This window comes from Macrotis lagotis, chromosome 4 (assembly GCF_037893015.1).
Source record: "Macrotis lagotis isolate mMagLag1 chromosome 4, bilby.v1.9.chrom.fasta, whole genome shotgun sequence".
Lineage (NCBI taxonomy): Eukaryota > Metazoa > Chordata > Mammalia > Peramelemorphia > Peramelidae > Macrotis > Macrotis lagotis.
This window is the reverse complement of record NC_133661.1, coordinates 12,984,976-13,011,983: the sequence shown is the minus strand read 5'-3', so window position 1 is coordinate 13,011,983 and position 27,008 is coordinate 12,984,976. Positions and strand designations below refer to the sequence as shown.

The window sequence follows — 27,008 nt, the reverse complement described above, 5'->3', positions numbered from 1 at the left end:
TTAATGGAAGAAGAGTCAAACAAAATGAGATTCAAACTAATAAAGCCTCCTAAATCCAATAAAAATGACCTCATTCGCCCTTGAAGAAAACTCAGAGAGTATCTAGGCCAACTCACCTATTTTATAAATTAGTAAACTGAAGCCCTGAGCATGGAAATGTCTCACCAAAGGTCATCCAAGCAGTAAACAAACAGAATTCAAATGTCACTATAATCTTTCTTTTCTCAGGGGCTGTCATGAGGAAAGTATTTTAAAAATTGGAAAGTATCCTGAACTTGTATGTTGGGTGGGTGATGGTTAAGTCCCCCCCCCCATCCTAAGACAGCATTCTAACAGGACAATATACTTTTTATGGAAATGTTCTGCTGCATCGATTAACCTTTATTCCTTTTATTAACAAGTCTCAAATATTGTTGACTTAGCACCATCAGGTAATGAGTAAAGGTTGGCCATAAATTACATACAATAAGAGGACCCTTCTCCATCAAAATTTGGACCAGAGTAAGAAAACTGAATAAAATACCAGCAGCTTCTATTTTTCTTCCACAGATCCCTAGAGTTCAAGGGAGTTATGAGAGGCAAGACTGGGATATCAACTCCTCTTCTTGATCCTATCTATTTCAGAATACAGGAAATAAATCACCAGATATTGAGAAGGCACAAAAAAGATGTGACAAGCCCTGAGCATTATAGTCTTAGGGTTCTAAAGGCCTTGGTCCTTTCTGGGTCCTCTGTGGTTCAACCTCCACATTTTATACACAACATTAAGGTTAAAGAGGTCAAGTAAATGGACCAAGGTCATACAAGTAGTGAGAGAGATAACATTTGAACTCAGGTCTTCTGGCACTAAACACAGCAACTCTTTCCACTGAACTACTGTCTGTTTGTTTGTGTGTGTGTGTGTGTGCGTCCTCAGGATTATGTCTCATCCCTTCACCCTTTCTTATTTGAGTAAATAATATAATTCATTTTCTCATATAATTGCAGTATAAAAGGCTTTTCCCATGGGACCCAATCTTTCCTTCTTTCCCAGTTACCATAATGCCACTCAGAGTGGCCTTTTGCTCTCTGCTGTTCATTATTAGCATCTCAGAGCAACAGACCTTCCACTATGCTCCACTCCTCTGATGAGACACACAATGTCTTGATCAATACTTTCAGGTAGTCCAATAATTCTTATATTGTCTCTTCTCAATCTGTTCTCCAAATCAGTTATTTTTCTGATGAGTTGCTTCAGGTTCTTTTTTTCTATTTTTATTATTTCTTGATGTCTTATAATATCATCTGACTCCATATGCCCAATTTTAGTTTTCCTCCTTTAGATTCTGTCCCTCTTTATTCAATTTGTTAACTTTCTTTTCATAATTTTCTTGGATTGCTTTTATTTTTTCCTAATTTTGACTTGATTTCTCTTATTTAGTTTTTGAATTCTTTTTTAAGTTCTTTTCAAGAAGTTTTTTCAGACTTGTGGCCATTTGACTTTACTCATTTTTCCTTTTTTGTTTATATTTTATTTTTAGTATCTTCTTATTATAAGCAAGTTTTAATCTTTAATCATCAACCCAATTTTCAACTAGTTTACAGTTTAATCTTGTAATAATCTTGTAATAATAATGGAACCACCTGGGGGGAGGAAAAAATTTAAGGGTAACTGTATTATATATTTTAAAGGAATAGCAGGTTGTACATAATAGATTTGCAGTTTCATCTGCAGTCACGTTATTATACTATGTTATGAAAATATTTCATTAAGCCTATAAATTAAAAATAAAATAAATAAGTATAAAAAATGAAAGATTGTTCTTGGACTAGATTATGGCAACATATTTGCAATGATACTTGGAATTGTATATTCTCACTGTCTACGTTTGGGGGAGGAGGCAGTAAATTGTTTTCATTCATTAATTCATTCATTCATTTGTTTATTTAAGGCAGTAGGGTTAAGCAACTTGCCCAAGGTCACACAATGAAGTAATTATTGTGTCTGAGGCCAGTCTTCCTGACTCCAGAGGCAGTACTCCAGCCACTGTTCCACCTAGCTGCCCCACCCTAAATTTAGCTTTTTAAAAGAATTGCTTATTCGAGGGGAGGGGAGTGGAGTCCTCAAAGGTAGAAAAAAAGACTTCATTCTGATTTGAGATAAAATCTGGATCTGAAGTCAATGATCTAATAGAATCATAAAGTTAAAGCTGATGGGGACCAAACCCCTCCTTTTATAGGAGAATGAGGCCTAAGGAAGCTAAGAGAGCTAAAATCACAAAGGAAATAAATGTTAGGAGATTTGAACCCAGGTCTTCTGACTTCTAGGCCAATGCTCTTTTTCTCATAGTGTTCTCATGTGTGACCTAAGAACCTGAGCTGGGAGGAACTCAGCATCCAAGACTTTGATGCCAAAGTACCTTCATCTTCCACACTCTCCTAATGATTAACTGAAAGGCAGATTTTGCAAGTATGAACTTGTCACTTTAGTTTCATCTGTTGTGACCGTATTGATGGAAAGGTGGTCTGTATCAAAAAAAAAAAATCACCAAAGGGCACAAGGTGTTGCTTTGGGATCCAAACAGTCCTAAGGAAGTTCGTGATAATGCCTAAGGCTCCCCATTCTTTCTACCTTCATCTCAACTTATACTGGGAGGTGATCTTCTGAGGAGAGAGTTGGACCCTTATCATCATCAAAAGTATATTCTTGAGGACCTTTGAAGCAGGTTTTCTTTATAACTATTTCTTAAAGCTTTCATAGTTTTTCAACACAATATCACTTTGGTTCTGATTGACTATTGGGTAGAGTAGTCCATGTTGCATAGTTGTCACATCTGCCTTGTAGAATATAAAGAGGCAAGGGTTTGATTTTGTAAACCCAGCATTGGGTGCAGGGCTCTGCAAGTAGGCAAATAGTGTCTGCTTGATAATTGGTTATAGACTGGAACGGAATGAAATGACATGGAAAATAAACTCAATAGTGTCAGTGATTCTTCTCCATTTGACCTCTCTTCATGGTGGTTTTAAGCAAAGGGATGAGATGATCAAAATAGTGTTTTTGATTAATTAGTCTGAGAATAGCTGTGTCAAATGGATTAAAAGATGAAGGTAGGAAGATGAGTTTAAAAAGCTAAATACTGGAGATGGCAATGTTAAAATGGGGAGTATGAAAACTGACAAAGTCTGGGGACTAGTTTGATATAGAAGACAAATCAAGACTAATAAATGAAAAGTCTAGAAGAAGCTCAAAGAATCAAAGTTGTTGGAAAGGCCCTGTAAAAGAGACAGCTAGATAATGCAATGGAGGGAGCCCCAGTTCCTAGAGTCAATAAAAACCTCCATTCAAACTCAACTTTAGACATAATATTAGCTGTGTGACCCTGGGCAAGTCACTTAACTTCTGCCAGTTTCTTCATCTGTAAAAATGGAGATAATAACAGTATATATCTCCCAGGGCTTTTGTGAGGATCAAATGAGATAATATGTACAAAGTATTTGGAAAACCTTAAACTCTATGTAAATGCTACTATCATCTTCATCATTGCTGTTTGCTTAATTATTAACTTATCAGTCCAATCCATTACCAGTTTCTATACCAAAGCCTTCAACAAGAGAAGAACAATTCCACTTTCGTATTTTTTTTCTTTCTATCATACTTGAATTTACTTCTTTGTCCTTTTGCTTCTAGTAATGACCTTCGGGGTTATAAACCTGATTCTTCCTGCAGATGGGAATCCTTCATATAGATCCAGTCGGTTCCCCTGTTCTCCCTAAGACTTCCTTTATCCAAGCTAAAAGCCCCTGTTCTTCTTATCTATCCATATGTTATGACCCTGACATCCTCCACCAATATGACCCTCCTCCAGCTTAACCAATCAACATCCTTCCTAAAATGGCTCACTTAGAATTAAATACAGTATTCCTGATATGATCTGACTAGGGTAAAATACAATGGGGAATATCAGCCCTAAATGCTGTATCAAAGTTTGCTGACTAAATTGATGACTAAATAAAAGTATTAATAATGCTATTAATCACCTCTCATGTGCTATGCTTTGTGAGCAGATTCAAAAAATTTAATGGAAAGAATGTGAGACTGGATATCACTTGAAGTCAGAATTCCAGTCCTTCCTTTGATACTTTTTTCATGAGAGCTTAGATGATATCACTTCACCTCAATTTCTTCATCTACCAAGTAGGGATAATAATAGTGCCACCTCTCAGGATTGCTGCAAGTTTTGTATATCCTAAGACCAGAAACTTCGAGTTGGAAGAGGCCTCAAAGACTGAGATGAGAGGACTAAGGAATGGAGAGATTAAATGTCTAGGGTTGCACAGCTAGTGAATGTCTAATGTGGGATTTGACCCTGGCTCTTCTTGGCTGCATGTCTAATGACCAATATTCTCCACCATTTTACTTCTAAGCTCGACTTTTGTGAAGTGCCTTGTCTAAGGTCACATAGATTGCAGACATCAAAGGTGAGATAATAATTTATATCAGATGCTTTCCATACCTTGAAGCATATAAATGACATCACTCTTTATTTTGTCCACTATCACTAATAACCCTGGGACAGAACACCAAGAGTCATATGTGAATTCATCACGTCTGTACATATCACAATTTCAGAATAAAACACCACTTTTGGAGTGCTTTGGGGAATAGAGCATATTTTCCTGGTCATAGTTCTGTGAAGTCAGAAAGAAATTTTTTTATATGATTGGTTGATATGATCATGTTAACCATACTGCCTTGGGACCTTCGTAAGGCCTACACAAGTGCATGCCTTTTTTCTAATGGAAACTATGGAAATTATCAAGAATGTTGACCTGTTTGGAGCTTCTTAAAGTGGGCCATGATGCAATGTCACCCAAATGAAAATAGTCAGATTCATGAATGGGCCCTTATGTTCTTGCCTAAGCATCTCCAGGCTGAATGGCCATGTCTCCACCCTCTATGTTTTATTCTAGTAGGAAAGAAAATTTTCCTCTTTTATAATTCAATGGGAATGTTCCCCCATGACCCTGAAAAAAATCCTTCTATGAGAAACAGGCAGATCTGGTTCTTTCTGGTTTTGTAAGTTGCATTTAAAAAGTATTTTCCTGATAATTATCTTTTTACCAAGTGCTTTTCCTTCCATATTTTTAAAAAATGTTATTTCTTAAGGTTTTGATTTTCTGAAATCATATCCCCAATCACAAAATTCTCCTTTAGCTTCCACCCCCTTAAACCAACCTGGTCCAATAAAAGTTAAAGAATAGTGCTTAGAAGACTAGAAGGGAAATGGGACAATGTGAATTCAAATGATCACTTTGTATTTATCTTCTGCTCTTGGTTCTCACAGTGTCTCAGCTCTGTCTCTCTTAAAAGAAAGAACCTGGCCAGGTGATCTCTTAGGTCTCTGACAGTTCTAGATGCTGTCAATTCTTTACCCAATTCTTTACCTAAATACGTAATAATTTCCAAGGACCTAGTCATGTTGTAACTTTAAACAGAAACCCAATAGTGGTCTAGGAAGTTTTGGTAAAGAGAAAAAAAACCATAGTCCTTTTCTATCATTTCATGGTGGACTCTGGGTGACCTGGCATCCTTATTGGTTGTGTGATTTTTTTAAATATTTTATTTATTTTGAGTTTTACAATTTTCCCCCTAATCTTACTTCCCTCCCCTCACTCCCCTTGAGAAGGCAGTCTGTTAGTCTTTCCGTTGTTTCTAATACATTGATCCTAATTGAATGTGATAAGAGAGAAATCATATCCTTAAGGAAAAAACATAAAGTATAAGAGATAGCAAGATCAGACAATAAGATAGCAGGTTTTTTTTCTCTAAATTAAAGTTAATAGTCCTTGGTCTCTGTTCAAACTCCACAGTTCTTTCTCTGGATGCAGATGGGATTCTCCACCACAGACAGCCCCAAGCTGTCCCTGATTGTTGCACTGATGGAATGAATGAGTCCATCAAGGTTGAACATCACCCCCATGTTGCTGCTAGGGTGGACAGTGTTTTTCTGGTTCTGCTCATCTCACTCAGCATCAGTTCATGAAAATCCCTCCAGGCTTCCCTGAATTCCCATCCCTCCTGATATCTAATAGAACCATAGTGTTCCATGATGTACATAGAGCACAGTTTGCTAAGCCGTTCCCCAATTGAAGGACATTTACTTGATTTCCAACTCTTTGCCACCACAAACAAAGCTGCTATGAATATTTTGGTACAAGTGATGTTTTTACCCTTTTTCATCATCTCTTCAGGGTATAGACCCAGTAGAGGTATTGCTGGATCAAAGAGTACACACATTTTATTGCCCTTTGAGCGTAGTTCCAAATTTCTCTCCAGAAAGGTTGAGTTCACAGCTCCACCAACAATGTAATAGTGTCTCAGATTTCCCAGGTTGTGTGATGTTGAATGGAAAATCTGACAGGTCCTATTGGGTCAATAAAATTCAGTGAATATTTATTAAGTATCTAATATATATATATATATATATATATATATATATATATGTGTGTGTGTGTGTGTGTGTATGTGTGTGTGTGTGTGTGTGTATATACACAAATCTGTGCTGGGATGTAGGATGGAAATACTGAAAAATGAAATATATCTCTAACCTCAGTAAAGGCCTATCCTTTCCAGAGATTAGAACATATTAAAAGAAAAATTATCACAGAAAGCTAATCAGCAAAGGTTTCCTGTGGCAGCTGGTACTTAATCTGAGTTTTGAAATTTAAGAAGCCAAGGAGAAAAAGGCAAGCATTCCAGATATCGGGAACAGCCTGGGCAAAGGCATAGAGATTGGAAATGAGATGTGGGAGATGCAGCACTACATTCAGGAAATAGAAAGTAAATCAGTTGGTTTGAATATTATCATGTTGGAATGGTTTCAGTTATGAACCTGGCCATGCACTATTTAGAAGCAAGGTTCAATCTAGTTACTAGAGGTTCATTGCAAAATGATTGACCATGAGGTCATGACTTTTTTGGCTGTGGTAACTCATGAATTGGTGAAATGAGAAGAAAGAAATTAGACTGAAAAAACTTATTTTCTGAGGAATTGGATTTAAGCTTTATATTATGAAGATATAAAGAAAATGCCTAAGAAAATCAGTTTTGTGACTTGCAAAAGGAAAAAAATCCTGTGCTCAGAAAATTAGGGAGGTTTGATAACTAGATTAATATGTCTTCTGAGCTGTATTTTATTCAAACCCTTTCAAGAGTCAACTCCTGTTGGATTGACATATATTGGGATGAGAGGCCAAAGGAAATAGAAGATAATGAGAAGACTCCTAACTTTCCTTGATGAATTCAGTTCTTCCCAACAGCCCTGTGATTCCCATTTTATAGATGGGGATACTGAGGAAGGTAAAGGTCAGGACTTGTCCAAGATCACACAGCTAGAAAGTTTCTCAGAAAGGATTTGAACTCAGGAATTCCTGTCTCCAAGTCCAGTGGTCTAACCACTTCACCACTAAGATTCTCATGGTATCCCTATAGAAAAGATAGAGTATAGATTGAATGTTAGTAAGATTGGATGATTTCTAAGTGAATGAGTGTGTAGAATTGGAGTGGTCATTAATGGTCCCATGGCCACTTAGAAATAGGTATCCATCAGGGTGGCTAGGTGGCACAGTGGATAGAGCACCAGCCCTGGAATCAGGAGGACCTGAGTTCAAATCTGACCTCAGACATTTAATTACCTAGCTGTGTGACTCTGGGCAAGTCACTATTGTCTTGTAAAAAAAAAAAGTTACCTAGATAGCATATTCATCAGATTTTCAATTAATATGAAGCTGAGATGGGGCAGTTAGCTCACAGAATGACAGCATATGGAACCAAAATTATCTTGACAAGCCAGATATATAAGATGAAATTTAATGGTGTTCAGGATGGACTACAAGTTAATTTTTTCCGCAAAAACAAACACAAAGAGAAGGGAAAAGAGATGTGTCATTATGGGAAGAATCTCTCCATTCTAACTTGGGTCAACAGTCAGTGCTCCTTTTAATTCGGGTGTGAGAGATGAAGTTGCTGGTCAGCCGGTTTCTGGGAAGCCCTGAAGTGCACAGGCTGTTCTGATTTATCTTACTGATGATTTTGGATATTGCACGATCTTGCTCTTTAATTCTTGACCTCTCTGGAATTGCAACACCCAGTTTTTGTGTAATTTGACAAATTCCTGCAATCCCTTCCCCTACACACACACACACACACACACACACACACACACACATAAAATCCTTCTAAATTGTACTGAGTCAGAGGACAGCATTTAGGAGTGATTAGGGAGAAGAATCATTGTGATGACAATCTTCGAGACTGGAAATCTCAGATCCAAATTGGAAAAGAAGAAAAGAGAATGGACATGAAATCAGGAGAAGCTTGGTTTCAAACTCTACCTTGTTGTCTCACTAGCTATGTGATCAAAAACAAATCTCTCTAAACCTCTATTTCCTTATTTGCAAACTGGAGATAATATGTGTTGCACTTACATGGTGGGTGTCGGAAGTTCAGGAAAGATCTGGTTGGACCAGTGGTCTCTGTGTTCTAGACTTCCAGTGAGGAAACTCACTCTGCCAATTTAGATCAGCGTCTTTCTTTGCAGCTTAGAGATTTATAGAACTGTCTGGCGTGTGAAAATCAAATGACTTCCTCACGGTTCCAGAGCAAGTATCTGGCACAGGCCAGACTTGAATCCAAGACTTCTTAAACCAACTTACTTTTCCTCTCCTTTAGAAGACTTAGAGAGTATTGTTCCAGGGCCCTCTTTTTTTGTAAATAATGAAAATAAAGCAGAATTGATTAGGTGCCTTCCATGTATAAGGTGGTGTTACCTGATGGATGGGAAGTTAACCTCAGAGGGTTACTGGGGCTAATCCCTACCTCTTTCCTGACTTGAATGCACTTACAAATATATGCCTTACCTGGTAGGCACTGTCAGATGCTGGGGATACAAATATGGAAGAGAAACACTCTCTCTCATCAAAGAGCTTACCTACCACTGGGATAATAGGAGGGTGCAGAGAAAGCAGGAAAGAGGACCCAGGACAGAAACCTGGGATGAATGTATGGGAGGAGATGGGACCTAGATGAAGGCCCTGCAGATAACTCGAAGATGAATGGTCAACCATAGAGAAGAAGAGGTCAGAAGATCTCAGGGCATATGTAGCCTTGATGGTCCTGCCCCCATGATGCACATCTACCCACCACTCTGCTTCAGATCTGCTTTAAATCTACCTCTATGACTTCAGAAGTCTCCAATTTTAATTCTGTTGGATTCAATTCATTTTAATGCCACAAGCATTTCTAGGTCCCAAATGCTGGACAGGGGATACAAAGACAGGCTCTGCCCTTAAGGATTTTATATTCTATAAGGAGGGAAAAGGAATAAATGTGAGCATAAAATTCAAGAGAAGTCATTTTAGAAGGTACTAGCATTTGGGAAAATCAGAAAGGTCCTGCTAACAAAGATGACCCTAGAGGTGAATCCTTCAAGGATATCAGAGAAGAGATGCAGGATGTGATATATCATAGGCATGGAGGACCAAGCATAAAAGTGAGAAATGGATCATCATCACTGAGGAACAGTAAGCTGGCCAGTTTATCTGATACATAAAGTTGGTGAATTTGCAATAAGGCTCCAAAGGTGGGACAGACACAGGTTGTCCAAGGCTTTAAAATCTACCCCAAAGGGTTGTATTTGATCCTAAGACAAAAGAAAGCCACTTTTTGAGCAAGAAGTGTGGCATGATAAGACTGTATTTTAGGAATATTAACTAATTAATTCTTTTATGGGAAGGCTTCCAGTTGTATGATCCTGGTCAAGTTAGTTTCTGTGGGCATGGGTCTCAGTGGGAAGAGGGGGAAGTCATAATCCTCAGACCCCACTTTTAAGGTCTGTGAATCCAGTTTGCAACCTAGGAAATGTTTTACAAATGTAATGGTATATGTTTACAGGACTTTGTGTGTTAGTTAATTAAACTATGAATGATTGATTTATTTTAAATGGTTGATTAAAAAATACCCTCCACAAAAGAGATTTGTCACCTTGGCAATATTAATTTTCTTAATTTATCTTAAATTTGATTGCAGTGAGCACCCCTAATTAACCTGATTTTTTGCTGATAATCACTCTCAATGGAATCAAATCAAAAATCCGGGGATGGATTGAGCGGCACTCAGAAAGAAGGAGCCCTCCGAGCACTCATTCAGCGTACAGGATATAGCTTGGTCCAGGTAGGAACCCTCAGTGATACGATCTGAGTTCTTATCTAAGTGACCTTGCATGGGGCTGGTCTTGGTGGGGTGATGGCCTCATGAGGTCAACATTGGCTCATCCAGCTCCACAGATGGCTCATCTCCTTCAAGGTAAGAAGTCTGGTGGGAAAATGTTTAAAACAAGGTTTTTATCCTTTAGTGGGAGAGATGATTTCACTTTCCTTGGATGGAATAAGGTTGATCCACCTCCTTTATTTTATCAGTGTGGAAATGGAAGATCCAAGATAAGGAGAGTAAAAAGCATAACCAGCATTTGAATTCAGATCCTCTGATTCCAAGGCTATTTCTTTATCTCCTATTCCATCTGGCTACTCCCAGTCTGAGGAATCAGTGTAGCATAATTAAGATTTCCATGTAACTTAATTCAATAAACATTTATTAAGCAATTTTTAATCACTGTGTTAAAGTTTGAGAAACAAAACTGAAATCAATTACAATTACTACCCTCATGGTATTCTACAGGAACCATTTTTTGGGGGTACTCATCTATTATTTCATCTATTGAGGGAGCTCCCTGATGACAAAACTAGAGGACCAATCTCACAAAAAGGACAGATCTCACTTGTCTCATATTCTCTATGTGACCCTAGGGGGATCGTATAACTTCCAATTTTGCTGACAGCCCTCAAAGATTAAAGTTCCAAAGTGGTTACCCATCATTATTGCTAGACTTAGATGATACAACATATGAACTCTTTTGGAATAGACCAAATAAACAGAAATGTTGATGTGTGTAATTTGATCCTATTGTATAAAGACCCTTCCAATACTATACTTGTTTGATTTTTTTTTTTGAAATATAGGGCTGAGAGGGTGGCTAGGTGATGCAGTGGATAGAGCACCTGCCCTGGAGTCAGGAGGACCTGAGTTCAAATCTGGCCTCAGGCACTTAATAATTACCTAGTTGTGTGGCCTTGGGCAACCCAGTTAACCCTATTGCCTTGGAAAAACCTAAAAAGCAATATATCGGGCTGGGTCTTGTTGAAGGTAATTTGCTGCACCATTATGTATATGAAAACGAGAGGAGAACAATGACTGGTACTGGTAAGGAGAATTGAGAGCTAAAGAAAGAATGGATGAAGGAGTCAGGAGAGTACAGTGCCATGAACACAGGATCTGCGGTAAGAGGGGCTGGGTTTAAAGCCCAGTTCTGCCTCAGGACCCCCTACTCCCCTTTCTGTTTCCCTAATTCAGGAAATCAGGATCAAACAACCCAGAGTATAAGGGAAGCTGGTTAGCAAACTGAGACTCTGGTAGCCCTGCTATTCACTACCTCCTCATTTTGGAGGAGACAAAGACCTCCCACCTTAAATCTATATATTCATAACTTCTAATCATTATCCTCATCAATATCAGCATCATGAATCTGTCAATCATCTGTCTTTAGGAGATGCACTTCTTTTAGGGTCATTTAGCCAAATCACTTAATCTCTCTTTCCCCATACATAAAATGAGCAGAGGTGGGGTTGGACCTTATGACAAAGTTCATTCCACCTCCAAGACTATAATATGATAAGGCTAGGATAGGAAATAAAATTATAAAAGACAAAGTGAATGACTTTAATTTCATAAAATTTTAAATTTCCATTAAAACAAAACTAGAATGAGAAAACAATCATTAATATTGGGGGAGGGAAAATATTTATATCAAACACTTCAGATGAAAATCCTTCAGAGATATATAGAGTCAAAGAGGAAAGAGTTGCTCTTGGGTCTGTCTGAATTTTAGAAAATGGTGGTAGGGCTAGATTAGAATTCGGGGGGGGGGGGGGCGGTGAGCTCTGGACCCAGCTCTTCCATTAGAAAATCTCTTCACCTCTCAGAATCTCATTTGATTCAAAATGCCAGGTTATCTCAGCTCCAAGTCCCTTCCAGCCTTCTGGGTATTGGATTTTGATTCATGATTACATACCTGGCCCCTCAGTCTTCTACAAGAAAGAACATTGGATGCTCAGAGAATCTCAGCATCAAGAAAGACCTTGGGGCTGTCTAGTCCAATGTGTAACTGAGCCAAGCTCCTCTATAGACTCCACAGCGGGAAAGACCTTGGAGGCATCTAGTTCAATGGGTAACTGAGTCAGGCTGCCCCTGCCAGTCTCCAACCTGTTTGTGGTTCTTGTACTTCTGCTTGGAGGCTTCCAGTGAATCCACTATCCTTCAAAGCAGCCTATTTTATCCCAGGTTCATGCTAAGTGTTAGAGTGCTGGACTGGGGAGTGGGAGGAGAATTGAGAGCTAAAGAAGGAATGGGTGAAGGAGGCAGGAGAGCACAGTGCCATGAACACAGGATCTGCAGGAAGAGGGGCGGGGTTTGAAGCCGACTTCTGCCTCAGGACCCCCTACTCCCCCTTCTGCTTCCCCAATTCATGACATCTTACAGTGAGCAGCAATCTGCCTCTCAGCAAGTTCCACCAATAAGATCACCAATTAACCCCAATAAGAATGAAAACTTTTTAGTAGGTTTGCAAAGTGTCCTCATTTGATTTTCATAATAGCTCTGTGAGGTAGGTACTATGATTATCCCCTTTCACAGGTGAGGAAGCTGAGACAGTGAGAAGGTGAAATGACTTACCCAAGGTCATGCAGCTAGCTAAAATGTGTCTGAGGAGGTATTCAAATCACATCTTACTGACTCCAAAGCTATCACACTCTTCACTCTCTCAGTTGAGCCTTGATAGCCAAGCAGAACCAGTCCAGTCCTTCATGTGCATCCCAGTTCTTCAGTCAATCAATCAGAAAACATTTGTTAATCACTTACTATGCTCCAGGGACTAAATGCTCCAGTAAATCTGACAAGTCTTCGAGATCTAGTGGAAAAGTCCCAGATATCGGAACGATCTTGGACAAGACACTGTTCTCTCTCTGAGATTCAGTTTCCACATCTATAAGATAAGTAAGATAGACTCAATGATATCTGGGCTCCCTTCCAGCTCTAAATTTTATGAACTAAGGATCAAACAAATAGTGCATGGAATTGGGTCCCTTCTTTAGCCTCTGGGGTCACAGCTGTAACTACATAACATTATCTGCGGATGGTACCCAACAGACCATCTCTTGGGCGGGCCCTCTACTACCCCTACTATTTCCACAATATATAGTATCAGGATCAAACCCACCCAGTGTATGGGCACAGGTGCTTAGCAAACTAACTGACCCTGGTGGCACTACGATTTCCTACCTCTCCATTTTAGAGGGGGCAAAGAATCGCCCACCTTAAATGTATTTATTAATCCATTCTAATCACTGTCCTCATCATCAACATGAGCATCATGAAGCTGTCAATCATCTGCCTTTAGGGGATGCTCTGAACACTGAAGCAGGTTTAGAAGAAAATTAAAACATTCACTTGATGAGACAACACTCCCACTGTTCTAACAAAAGGGTCTGTTCTTTCATTCAACGACTGTCTCATTTCTCCCGGATGCTTTTTTCCAACTCCTCTGAGCCACAGGTCTAATCTTGATACAAACTAATTCATGTGTAGATAACAGCGGCCTCAAACATGTTTCAGTTTTCTTATCAGACATTTATTTGTTTCAGTTTCTCTACATTGTTGACTTTCCAACCGATCTGAAAATGCCTTGGCCTCTGGGAAAATAAATGGTCACAAAATCACAGACTCTCGGAGCTGGAAGGGATCTCAGGGCCACCTTATCCTTTGATAAAAACCCTCCTATAATATAAAGACATTTCAAACCAGTTCCTGCTTCCACCCAAGGCAACGCATCCCACTTTGGGACAAGGCTAATCAAACCTTAATCAATTTTTCTACAGCCTTCACTCATTGCATCTAAAGAGTCTGGCCTCTCGATTCTAGCAAAAAAAAAAAAGCTGTAGTACCTTCAACCCTCGGTTGAAGACAACTTGTTTTTTCTCACTTGAGTCTTCTTTTCTCAGATTATATATATATATATATATATATATATATATATATATATATATATATATATAGATAAATAGGTAGATAGATAGATAGATAGATAGACAGACAGATAGATAGATAGACAGACAGATAGATAGATAGATGTACCTATGGATATATGTGTCTATATGTATCTTTATATACATTTCACACAATGCATATCTATCCATATGTGTGTATTGACATCTTCAGTGTGATACTTTAGGAAAATCACTTTGGTAGCCTTTCAGAGTAGGATCTGGAGTGGGGTGACACTCGAGATAAGGAGACCAACCAGGAGACTCTTGCAAGGGTCCATTAGGTGGTCCTGAATGAGAGTGGTGACTGCCAGGGCAGCATAGGGGCTATATTTGAGAGATGAAGTGAAGGAAGAAACAAGAAGATGGGCAATTTCTTGGATATATGAGGCAAGTGAGAATGTGTGAGGAGTCCAGGGGGTCACCAAGGTTGTGAAGATGGGGGGGAAAGTAATGCCTTCAGCAGAAATGGGCAATTTTTAAAACTAAGTAGATTTGGAGGGAATTTGTTTTGGACATGTTCATCTTCAGTTGTCCATGGGAATACACACACATGCACATATAAAAATATATGGATACATATATATACAGGTATATATTATTTTCATTTTCATTTTTGTAATATTTAGAACAGTCATACTATTGCTATTATAGATATATCATATCCATTATGTAAACATTCTAAACATGAAAATGCACACATCATATATGTATAATAGTTTTCATTTAAAATATTCATAATACTATATACATCATATTCATATTATATAATGTTTTACATAGACACACATACTAGTCCCAAGAGCAAGTCAAAAGCAACATATCTAAAACAGTATAAATGATCATTCCCTCCCCAACCCATTCTCTATCTAAAATTTTTCCCTAAAGTGCCAAACTGATCTTGTCAACGTTTATATTCAACAAACTCTAGTGACTCTCTGTTTTCTCTAGGATCATAGATGGATTGATGTGGCCTCTAAATCTTTTCATAATTTGACTTCAACCTACCTTTCTAATCTTATTCCATATTGCTTCTTTCTATAAACTCTACAATCCAGTTACATTGGCTCACTTGCGGGCTTCATAGATGATGTGCCATCTCTAAGCCATTGTATTAGCCATTCCCCAGGCTTGGACTACACTACCTCCTCACCTCTACCTCAGGAAATTCCTCATTTCCTTCAAGACTCAGCTCAAAAACCATGTTCTACATGAAGTCTTTCCTAGTGCCCTCAGTTAGTGGCACTTCCTCTCCTCTGTCCCAAATCAATAGGTATTTGTTTTGCCTGTGTGGATGGATAGATAGATAGATAGATAGATAGATAGATAGATATAGATGTATATATAATATAATACAATATAATATATTTGATATATATTAAATATATTATAAATATATATTATATAGCCATAGATGATATAGATGAGAGATAGAGATAGAGATGATGAGATAGAGATAGAGATGATGAGATAGAGATAGATGAGATAGAGATCTATCTCAAAGCTATATCCTCCTCTAGAATGGAACATCCTTTAGGGCAGCAATAATTTTGCTGTGGATTAGACATCCCCAGACCCTAGCAACCGTGTCTGAGGCATATTTGGAAGTCTTTTTTGAGTTTGATGTTCAAGCATTGATTTCAGCCAGAACACTTCTTGTTAGTTTTTCTGTTTTTATTTAAGATTTCAATAGAGACCTTCAAGATGTTTCCAATTGAGAAGACAGTGAACAAAGAACGTGGCCCCCATTCAGAAAAGTAATTTATATGAGTCTCCAAGTGGCTAATGACACAATTCTATAAAGGTGCTCACTGAGAAAAGAGACACTTTTCTAGATCTAGAGGGAAATCTGAAATCATCAAAAATCTAGTTAGTGCAGAAACAAAGATATTTAGTATAATGAAGACATTTTTATGTCGGCTGGGATGGGAATTGCTGAATAGAGGGGGAAACGATTTTTCTTTCTGTTATTATTTGTAGGAATGCTCTGAGGATAAAAAAATTAAGATTGAAAAAATCAATGGCCATTTCTGTACATTTGAAATGTTAACAATGCTACAAAAATGGTATAACAACTGCTACTTTTAGAAAAGAAACTGTAACAAATGTTAATGTTCCTACAGTAAATCAAATAATTCAAGTAAATATTCATGGATGTGATGTTACAAACAGGACACACATTGTTTAAAAGAGTAGCAATGGAACAACTGCTGGTGTTCGAAGTATAACAGATGTTTACAAAGAAAGCCTAGATTTACAAAGGTACGGGACAACGGAGTCTCATTTCTTCTTCAATGCCATTGGAAGACAAAGAAGGTGGAACGATGATCTTGATAGCAGCAGATTTAACTATTACAATTCGAAGATATGCAAAGAAAATGTTCGACTTCTGATTTCAGCTGAGTAGCACTATAATTAATTTTTCAGGACTAATTTGATTTTTGATGTGTCTTTCCCGTTAACTGAAGTCTCAAGCATAGTTGTAAAACTGTCACAGCAACTGAATTCAGAATCAAGGGCCTGAGTTCACATTTCAGTCATTTACGTCCTGAATGACTAAAATGAAGTCACCTGACTTCCTTGGATCTCAGTTTCTCAGAAGCTACTAGTTGGAAAGAACCAAAGCGATCATGTGGTCCGCCCGTACCCCTGGAAATGTCCTCCTGAGTCTGAACTCCTCCAGTCAAGACAGTTCCTAAGGTAGCCCATTGCTCTTTGGGACAGCTCTCATCATTCCTAAATTTACTTTTTTTTTTACCATTTCTACCATTGTTCCCAATTTTCCCCTCTGGGGTTAAGAAAAAGAGGTGAATTCAACTACCATGTGATAGTCCGTGAAATAACTGAAGATAGCAAACTTGTTCTAGCACTTGTACCTGTGGGTGACAGATTGGGTCTGTAATTGAACTCATATAAAAACTCACAGAGAGGAAAGTCCCTCTTCCAATGAAGAAGCACAATTGTTTTGGCCATTTCTAGACTTAGAGGATTGTCTGGGAATTGCATCGATAGGCACGGTTTCAAGTCGGAGACTCGAAAGACTTCCTGACACCTGGGTTAGCACTCTATTTTGTTTGTCATACTAACTCTCACCTGAAAGAGTCAGCACTTAATACTCACATGCTATATTGAAATAAATACTACCAGTTTCAAGGGACATTTCAGTTTACTTATCTATGAAATGCAGGGGTAGAATGGATGATTCGGTTCCAACCAAAAGAGAGGTCATTTGGGGGATAAAATGTAGCTCCAAGGAAAGAGTTTTGACATACAAATCAGAGACATAGGTTCAAACCCTGCCATATGACCTTGGACACGTCACTTAAAATCCTGGGACCTCCTGAGGTTGCTCAGTTATAAACTGGGGTGAACTAGATGACCTCCAGCATTCCTTTCAGCTGCCAATCTTTGATCTAAAGTCATTGTCTTTCTGAGATCAAGTTGAATAATATAACATTTCACCAGATCTGTCTCACATAGAAGGAAGATTGAAACGGGGCAAGGTTGGAGGAACTGTATTACCTGAACGTTTCTATTTCTGGGCTCCTTTTCTTATCACCTTGAAAGACAAACACAGCTGTTTGTGACGGAGTCTTGGGGGTTACTTGATAACAGTGACCAATAAGCTCCAGCCATTGGCCGAGTCAAGAGAGCACATGAACCTCAAGAAACCCTGTTGTATAGTGTTAGTTTTACTTTAGATGCTGATACTAGGAAAAACCTGGGGGGAAATGCCTGAAATAAATGGCATTTCTGCATTTAGGGGCACATTTCATTTCTGTGGGTTGATTGGGACTGGCTTTTTAGCATGATAAAACTTTTAAGTGTAGGAGAACATTAGAAACAGAATCCTTTTAGCAATTTCATTTTCATCAGAGGAATGATAGAGCCGAGAAACACAAAATAGAATATACTTTGACTTAAGAAATGGTGAGGCATGGAAGACGGGGGGCTAGACGTGGAGGCAGAATGGCCTGGGTTGGATCCTATTTCCAACATCAATTAGCTAGGTAAGTCTAGGTAAGTTCTCTCAGTTTTGGTTTGCTCATCCATGAAATGGGTGTGATAATAACTATAGTGCTTATTCTATGGTGTGGTGGAGCTTTGGGTGAGATGGTAGAGCTAGCAAGGTGACACAGTGGGTAGAATTCAGGTAATAGATTCAAAAAGAACTGAGTTCAAATCCTGCCTGAAGGGAATATTACCTGTGTTGTCATGTAAGCTCTCTGAGACTCAGTTTCCTCATATATAAAATGAGGGGTCTGGCCTTAGAGGCCCTGTCTACTTTATTCTTGAATCCTAATAGCATAGGAAGAATCTGGATTTGGGGTATCCGAGTTTAATCCCAGCTCTGCTATATACTATACATCTAGTGGGGTGAAGTCCTTTCCTTCTGATTTTCAAGTTTGTCATCTGTAAATTAAGGGCATTGGATGACGATCCCTTTCCTGTAAATTTAAGACACTCTTTGGGACTCAGTTCCCTCGTCTTTAAAGTGGAGGATTAGAGGTGACTGGAGTTTATCATTTTTAAGGTTTTTTTGTATCTCCAAGCCTATGAACCCAAATCAGTGAGGAGGTGAAGTAGAGACCCTAGGACTAGAGTCAGGAAGACCTGAATTCAAATCTAGCCTCAAACACTTCCAAGCTGCGTGACCCTGAGCAAGTCACTTAACTCTGCTTGCCTCAGTTTTCTCATCTGATTCTGTGTCAATGAGCTTTTTATGAAGGAATTACTATAGGCCAGGCATCCTTCTAAACACTGGGGAGCCAAGAGAGGCAAAAGCATGGTCTCTGCCAAAGAGTTCATCTTCTAATGGGAGAGACGGGTTTCATGTTTAAGATTTAAGCAGCATCTCCAAGGAAGGCAACAGAGACAAGAAGGGCAAGCATTCCAACAAGAGGGGTGTCTAGCCCAAATGCACAGAATTAGGAGATGGCATGTCATGTTTGAGACCAAGTAATGAGACTGGCAGCACTGAATCAGAAGAAGACTAAAAACCTAGGGTGGGATCAGATTGTGAAAGGTTTTAAAAACTAACAGATTTTTGGGGAGCTGAACTGTGAAGAGGTCTCATGTAACCCACGTCCAAAAAAAGAATCCCACACAATGTTAAAGAAGGACCTGATAAATCTTTGCTTGAAACCTGTCCATGAGATGGAGCCCATTTTGCTTTTTGGTCACTGAGTCTTAGAAAGCTGTTTGTGACATTAAACCTCAATCTGCCTCTGTAATCTTGATGTTTTCAGGTGATAGGGCCAGATGTAAACTCTACTGTTTGGCATCTAGAGCTTTTCTACATTGGCTCATTCCCATCATTCCACCCTTTAACAACTCTTACCCCCCCACACACACACACAATATGGATGACTCCAGTCTTACAATATCCTCTCTTCCCAATTTTTAGACCCCTTGATTTATTTTAGACTCAGCTCCACTACCAATTTCTCAAAGATATTTTTCCCAGTCAGGAACACCCACCTCCCTCTCAAAGGGTATCTCTCATCTCTGCATCCATGTCATCAAGCATCTTGTAGCTATCTACACGTTATATCACCTATTAGAATGTGAACTCCTGAAGAGCTAGGATTCATTTTACCATAGAGATCATCTCATCCAAACCTTTCATTTAACAAATAAGGAAACTGAGGAAAGCTTAGTTATGTGGAAATTACTTTTCTAAGGTCACAGCTAGTTCACAGAAACATAGAACTGGAATGGATATTGCTTAAGGTCACCTAGTCCAGTGCCCAGAGGTAAGAAGGAGTTCAGAGAAGTTGCGAGTTCATTAAGGTTACACAGGTTGAGCACTTCCTATTCACTTCCTATTGCAAGACCCACTGACTCCTAGCCTCCTTCATCATCCAGAGAAATAAGGGAATCTGATGATTTATCCTGATACATGTTCTTTTGGGGGGTATATTCCATAGCAATGGATTCCCTAACTCTGGGTCCCCTTGAAAAGAAGAGGACTGTGAGCTAAAGGGATAGAAAGGAACTGAGGGGTAAGAAATTTCCTTCTAACTCTGGGCTTTTGTGAGATATTAATTAACTTGCCCAACACAAATAGAAACTAGAATAGTCAAGATTTGAACTCAGCTCTTCTGATTGCAAGTCCAGGTCTCTTTTTAATAAATCATTTCTATATTTACACCGTCTTCTCCTCCAAAATGCTAGTGCTAATTCACTATCATTACAAACTCTTTAACAAACAGAATTTGTAGGCCATATGTGATGTGATAAGTTAGTGGGGATTTTGATGAATCATTCATTCAAATGTCTAACAAATCTTCAAAGAGGAAGTAAGGGAATTGGACTCAGTTCCTTTGTCCTTCTTCTGAGAGGCAATGCAGAATAGTGGAAAGATCTTGACTGGGAACCAGAGGAATCCTAACTCTCTTTATTATGACCACTCTGACCTTAGTTGGTCTTCCCACCTAACCTCTTGCTGAATATGTGTGGGAAGGGATCTCAGCAGTCCCTAGTCTCACCCAAACATGAAGGAATTGTCACTCTGGCAAACTCAACACCAGCTTCATGTTGGAGAGGGCACCTATCACTTCCAGTCCATCCCACTTGAGATTCATTGTAAAAGTTAACAAGTTTCATTTCTGTTTTTGCTTTCTGGGATTGCAAGCCTCTACTATTGCTCATTCTTCAGAAACTCTCCTCCACTGACAGCCCTTTGAATAACTAAATGTGGCTATCGTGATCCCCTTCCCAAGATTCCTCTTGCCTAGAGTAAACATCTCAATTCTTTCAAGCAATGACGGCCTTTCTCTGGATACTTTCCAGCTTCTCAGTGGTCATTCCTGAATCTAAGTTCCCAGAACTAATCACATATTGAAGACAGCACCCCTTCCCGTGAAGTCAGCTGAAGGGAGGGGACCATGGCACTCTCTAGCTCTTAGAAGCTAGGTTGTTCTTGATAAGGTCACTGGTGCTTGACTCTGGACCTCAATTTACTTCTTTGTAAAATGGGAGGATTGGAGTGGTTGCCCTCTGGGACCTTCAGACCCTCAGTCTGTGTACCAAATATCCATTTCCTCATATGTATGACTGAGGAGGATGAATTTCAGGATTTAAGGGTGCCTTCCAAATCTTAATTGAATATCTTTTGCACCCTGCTCTCTTTGAAGGAAAGAACTGAATAAATCCAGCTTCCTGTTCATAGTCATTGGATATCCTAACCATGTGTCATCAATGTGAGACCCTTGTAACATTGCTTTCATATGTGTTCTAAGATATATAGGTCTATCAAAAAAAATAATAATCCTTGAATTAACTCAACTATCAACTTCAACTTCCATTGGGCCCACTGATGCCTTTTAGTGGGAATTTCAAGTGTTCCTTGAGCTTCCTTGGTTCACATAGGACCAAGAAAACCAGGGTTCAAATCTCCCCTCTGATAATCACCAGTTGTGTGACTTTAAGCAAGTCATTCTCTCCCGGAAATAGTCTTTTCATCTGTATTAGATTAGAGGGGCTATAGTGTTTGCCATTGACTATTTTGGACATATTAAAGTATTCAAAAATGTCATCTATTGTAATCCTCATTTCACTGTTTGGGACAGAACTAGACCTGTGATTGCACTGATTAAGGACTGCCTCTAGCAATGAGGGTTGACAAGTCTGGAACCTAGAGAACTGACCAGAGTACTGAGAGGTTGTGTCCACTGGCACAGGGCCAGGATTTTACTCATGCCTCCCTGTCTTGACAATTGGCTCCCTATCCACCATGCCATGCTTTCTCTCCTTTAGGTCATTATTATTTTCACTACTATTCTAATATTGTGATGGATCTCTTATATCTTCAATGTGGGTGGTTCATCTAGGAATGCAGATGGAGACCTTTCTCTGCCTGTCCGTCCTGTGCAACTTTTGTCATTGTCCATCCATTTACACTGTATTTAGTTTATGTCTATGGGATCAGTTTGTAAGTTGTTACCCCATTAGATTGTGAGTTTCTTAAGGGAAGGGACAACATCTTAATCTCCACTGTTTAATGGAGTTCCTAACAAATAGGAGGCACTTAATTAATGCTTGCTGCTGCTGCTGCTGCTGCTGCTGATGTTGATGATAACAGTCTTATATAAGTCACCCCAATGGGTGCTCTATCACCACAACCAAGCCATTTTTTCTAGCAATTACCAAATAAATAATGCCAAAGCCCAGATGAGAATCATGAACTTGAGAGTTGTTTCCTCCACAGTAGAGCAAGTGGAAAAATACTTTGGCATTTGTACTCTTCCCTAACCACTGTGCAAAACTGCCAGTGACCAAAATAGTCATATTCTTGGAAGATAAAATCTAAGCCCCAGAGCTTTCTTCTTCTCTCGGTTGTAAGTTGCTGCCCAACCCAGGACATTAGCTCACGTATGTAACGTATGACCACCAATGTCTTAAATAGGTAGCAAAAGTCTTAGGTCTGGATTGGGTCAATGGAGCTCTAACTAACCCCCACCCCCACCCCCACATGTTTCCCTAAGCTCTGTGTCCCAGTCGCCCACACCCCTGGGCTATTTTCAGGCTCAGAAGAATCCCTGTGTCCACTGACCGGACATGCCAGAGTGTGGTGTGGATGTATCTAAATGTGTGAGCAATTTGAAGTCATTAAAATAGGTAGATGGCATGGACACAATCTGATGAAGCAAGGAGTTCTAGCATACCCCACAGAGGAAATGTATCTGAGAGGTTATTTTCACATTCTAGTGACATTAGGTCATCAAACTATGCCTGCTACTCTCTAGATGACCTTTAAGGGATTGTTCTGGAATGCTATGAACCAGAGGTCATTGGGTCCCACAGAAAAGGAAGGAAAGAGCTTTGCTGTTTGTTTTAACTTGAAGACTCACCTGAATTTGAAGGCCTCCAGTATTTGGGAGCAAAGGGAGGCTATTAGGATCAATGTTCTGTCCACTGGCAGCTACTGGATTTTTAGAAAGAAAAAAAAAAATCACAAACAACGACCCTGTGTCCTTATTATGGATAAATTACCTAACCAAACATGCCCTTAAGTCTTAATGCTGCTTGGTGTGAATGTTCAACAATATGGAATGAGAAGTCTGAGGGGAGAAAGAGGAAAGTTTAAAGTAAGGAACTGTCTAAAGTCAGAAAAGGTTGGAACTGAAGAAACCCTAAGAACAAAGAAAATTCGAGCTGAGAAGGACCTCAGAAAATGGAACCCAAATATCAGACCTAGGAGTAACCTCAAAAAATACGTTGTCAGAGATGGATAGAACTTCTGACTGTGGCATAGCCTAGGTGGAATGGACTTGAGAAGACAAGGTGTCAACTCTGGGAGGAACCTTCAAACAGAAGGTCAGATCTGGGAGGGATGTTAGAACAGAAAATGTCAGAGATGGTAGGATCTTGAAGGGTTTTAGAACGTGGGATAGCAGAACTGGAAAAGATTCCAAAATGTGGAACATGGAACATGAGAGTTTGGAGGTCCTAAGAACATTGAACATGGAACAGTAGAATCAAAAGAGCACCAGAACACAGAACATGAATGTTAGAGCTGGGAACATAGAACAAAGGTTATAGAATGCCAGAGTTAAGGCCAATGTGATGCCTCTCCTGGTTCCCCCAGCTACTTACCAATGTCTTCCCTTCCAAGGTTATTATCCCTAGCTATCTATGGGAAAGACACACGTGTATATATTTACACATTCATACATATAAACATATGAATACACATCTATATAATTTACACATTCATGTATAGGTGCATGTTATCATTTATATATGTATGTCTATATAATTCTACATATGTTTACATGTATGTAGTATGCTTTCTTCCCTTTTAGAAGTACGTTCGATGAGGACATGGACTAAACAGTTTTTGTCACTGTAATATTAGTGCTTAGCACACAATAGGTATTTAATAAACATTTAATTGAGAAGAGACAACACAGAACAAAAAAGCTAAGCATGATAAGAGATCAAATCTAGAGCTAGGCGTTCATCTCATGCATTTTATAGATAAGAAACTGACTCAGAGGGGCAGTGACTTGCTTAAGTTCATATATTAGGTTACAAAAAAATCAGTGAGACAAAGCCCCTTATAATCATGTGGGCTTTGCAATAGTCCTGTGACATGTAATTGCACAATGCTCCATTATTTATCCCCATTTTCTAGATGAACAAACTTGGGGAGTGAGGGGGAGAGCAAGTCAATGAAGTGCCTTAAGCTTGGCCACATAACTAGTAAGTGTCAGAGGCAGGATCTGAACCCAGTTGTGCTCAAGTCCTGGGCTTCTTCCCAAATATCCTTCAGGCTTTCAGCAAAGCTTCAAACTTATTCATGCTCTGTTTTCACTGGGAAGTTCCAGAGACATAGAGCTCATTCTCAAAATGTGGAAGATGGGCTTTGGTCAATTAGCTTCCTTAAGAACTAAATTGAATCTAGCAAACTCCAGTGGGGTCAAAATCAACATTCCCACCCCCCCACACACACCCCCAGAGTACTTTATAATGTGACCCTTAGCTGTCAAGTAAAGAGTCTTCTGGAACTGAGCTGGCATTTCAGTTACTGACCAAGGTAGGATCAGAGCTCACCAAGAACACCCTGAAGCCTTTTTATTGTTTGAGAGACTCTTCAATAAACAGTGATCACAATAATAATAACAACAAACTTCTAACTTGCAATCCCTAAGGCATGGCCATAAATTTCCATCGCAGAAAGACTGCCAGTTGCAAAAGTCAAGGAAAAAAGCCATCCCTGACACCCTCCAAGTCTTTAACTTGGATCCAGAGGCAATTGAGTGATTGCAGATTGAGACGGACATGTTCAGATTCGGGTAAATGATTAATGGTGCTTTTGCAATAGAGTAACAAACAATGAAGGAAAGCATCAAAAGTCCATCCAACTTTACAAATGCGTCAGTTCAAGAATGGGATCACCAACACTCATAGTCCTGACGACCATTCCAAAGAGGAAGACAAAGAAGATGACTGCTACGTCCTCCATCAATTCAGTCATAGATAAATGACAATAATTGACAATAAATAACATTCCATTCTCATTTTGGTCTTTAGAAGACATAGTATAGGGGCAGCTAGGTGGCATTTGAACCACCAGCCTTAGACACTCAATAATGACCTAGCTGTGTGACCTTGGGCAAATCACTTAACCCCATTGCCTTTCAAAAAACAAAGAAGGAGGAGGAGGAAGGAAGGAGACGATGGAGATGAAGACAATGACGATGATAACAACACAGAGATAACACCTATGTAGTATCTCATACTAGGTAGTGCTCATCTGGTTTCCTCAACATCTGGGCTCTTTCCCCACATCTGAAAACAACTAGATGTGTGGTCATACTTCAGTTCTTTGAAAGATGTCAATTAGCGCCAAGATGAGAAAACCGAGGCTTAAAAGTCAGTGGATTCTCCTATGTCATACAAGCCAAGGCAAAGGTGTGAATTCAAGCCTGAATTTTCTATATACAAACAGAGTGCTCTCTTCTTGCTATTTCTAATTTCAGTTTAAGTTGCTATGTTAGCACCCCAGGTGAAGAGAAAAGGTCTTAAACAATGATCCTCTCTAGATATAAAATAATTCTAATAATTAAGCTGCCTGGTGTTCTCCACTGTAGAACCACAGCACAGATTTAGTGATTTTCCACCCTGCCATTTCAAATTAGAAGGGAGCTTAGAGAGATACTTTTGATATTCCTAAAACTCAAATCTGAACATGTCCATCTCAATTGGCAATGACTTGATTGCCTCTAAGATGCAATATTCAATCCTCAGCCTGACTTTGACACCCTCCAAAGAATAGCTCTGATTAACTTTGCCAGGCTAGTGGCATGTTGCTCCTCTGCATGTGTTCTCTTTTCTAGTTAGTCTGATTATGAGGCATTGCCTATTCCTCATCTCATCTCTAGTCCCTCTGCCTTTACCTAAGAAGCCCCCATGCCTAGAATGAGTGCCTTCCTGACCTCTGCCTAAGGATCTCCTTTGCCCCTTTCAATGGATGATTCCAATGGTCCACACCCTAATCCCTCCCCTGGTTTCCAACACTCTTCCTCTCTTGAAATTGCTTTGTATTTAATGACTTTGTACATTTTGTTTCCCCAATGGAATATAAGCTCTTTAAGGGCAAGAACCAGTTTGTGTTTTCTATCTCCAATACCAAGCAGAGTGCATAGTAAGAAAATAATGTCTCCAGTGAATTTAGTCCAATTCCTTCATTTCACATATGAGAAGGCTGATATCTAGTGATGGGAAGGGACGTGAGGGCAAACTGACGTAGAGGAAAGAATACTAGAGATGTGAAGTTGCAAATACCTGGATTCAAACCCTACCTCAGACACTTTGTAGCAGTAGGTAAATAATCTCTCTGAGCCTCTGGTTCCCCAAAGTTATAATGAGGGGCAAATGATAAAAGCATCTTCCTTAGAGATTTGTTGTGAAAGTAAATGGTAATATATTGATACATAATCATATCATATAACAAATATATGATATAATATATAATGTTATAGAATAAATAAATGCGAATGCATTCTATAATAATATACTAATATATACTAATATGAATCTATTATATATGAATGAATATGTAATATGTGAATTAAAATAATAACATGTTATATATGAGGAGCTCTACAATAATATATAATAGATATAACACCTTATGGTTTGTAAGTGCCTGATAGCTATTATCTCATTTGATCCTCACAATAATCTTATGAAGTAGATGCCCGTGTTATAAAGGAGGAAACTGAAGTTAGTTAAGTGATTTGCCTAGATCACATAGCCAGTAAGTGTCTGAGGCAGTTTTTGAACCTAAGTCTCCCTGCCTCCAAGTA

The 27,008-nt window shown here is 39.1% G+C and overlaps 1 protein-coding gene across 2 annotated transcripts in view; it reads left to right on the top strand.

Annotated features, from left to right (window-relative positions):
* Window positions 1-27,008, top strand: part of A1CF (APOBEC1 complementation factor) — a 102,656-nt gene that overhangs the window by 28,347 nt on the left and 47,301 nt on the right. For both annotated transcript variants that reach the window (XM_074232270.1, XM_074232269.1), the window contains exon 2: window positions 10,067-10,210. In XM_074232270.1, the coding sequence (XP_074088371.1) occupies window positions 10,112-10,210 (99 nt within the window). In that variant the 5' untranslated portion in view covers window positions 10,067-10,111. The remainder of the gene's footprint in view (window positions 1-10,066; window positions 10,211-27,008) is intronic.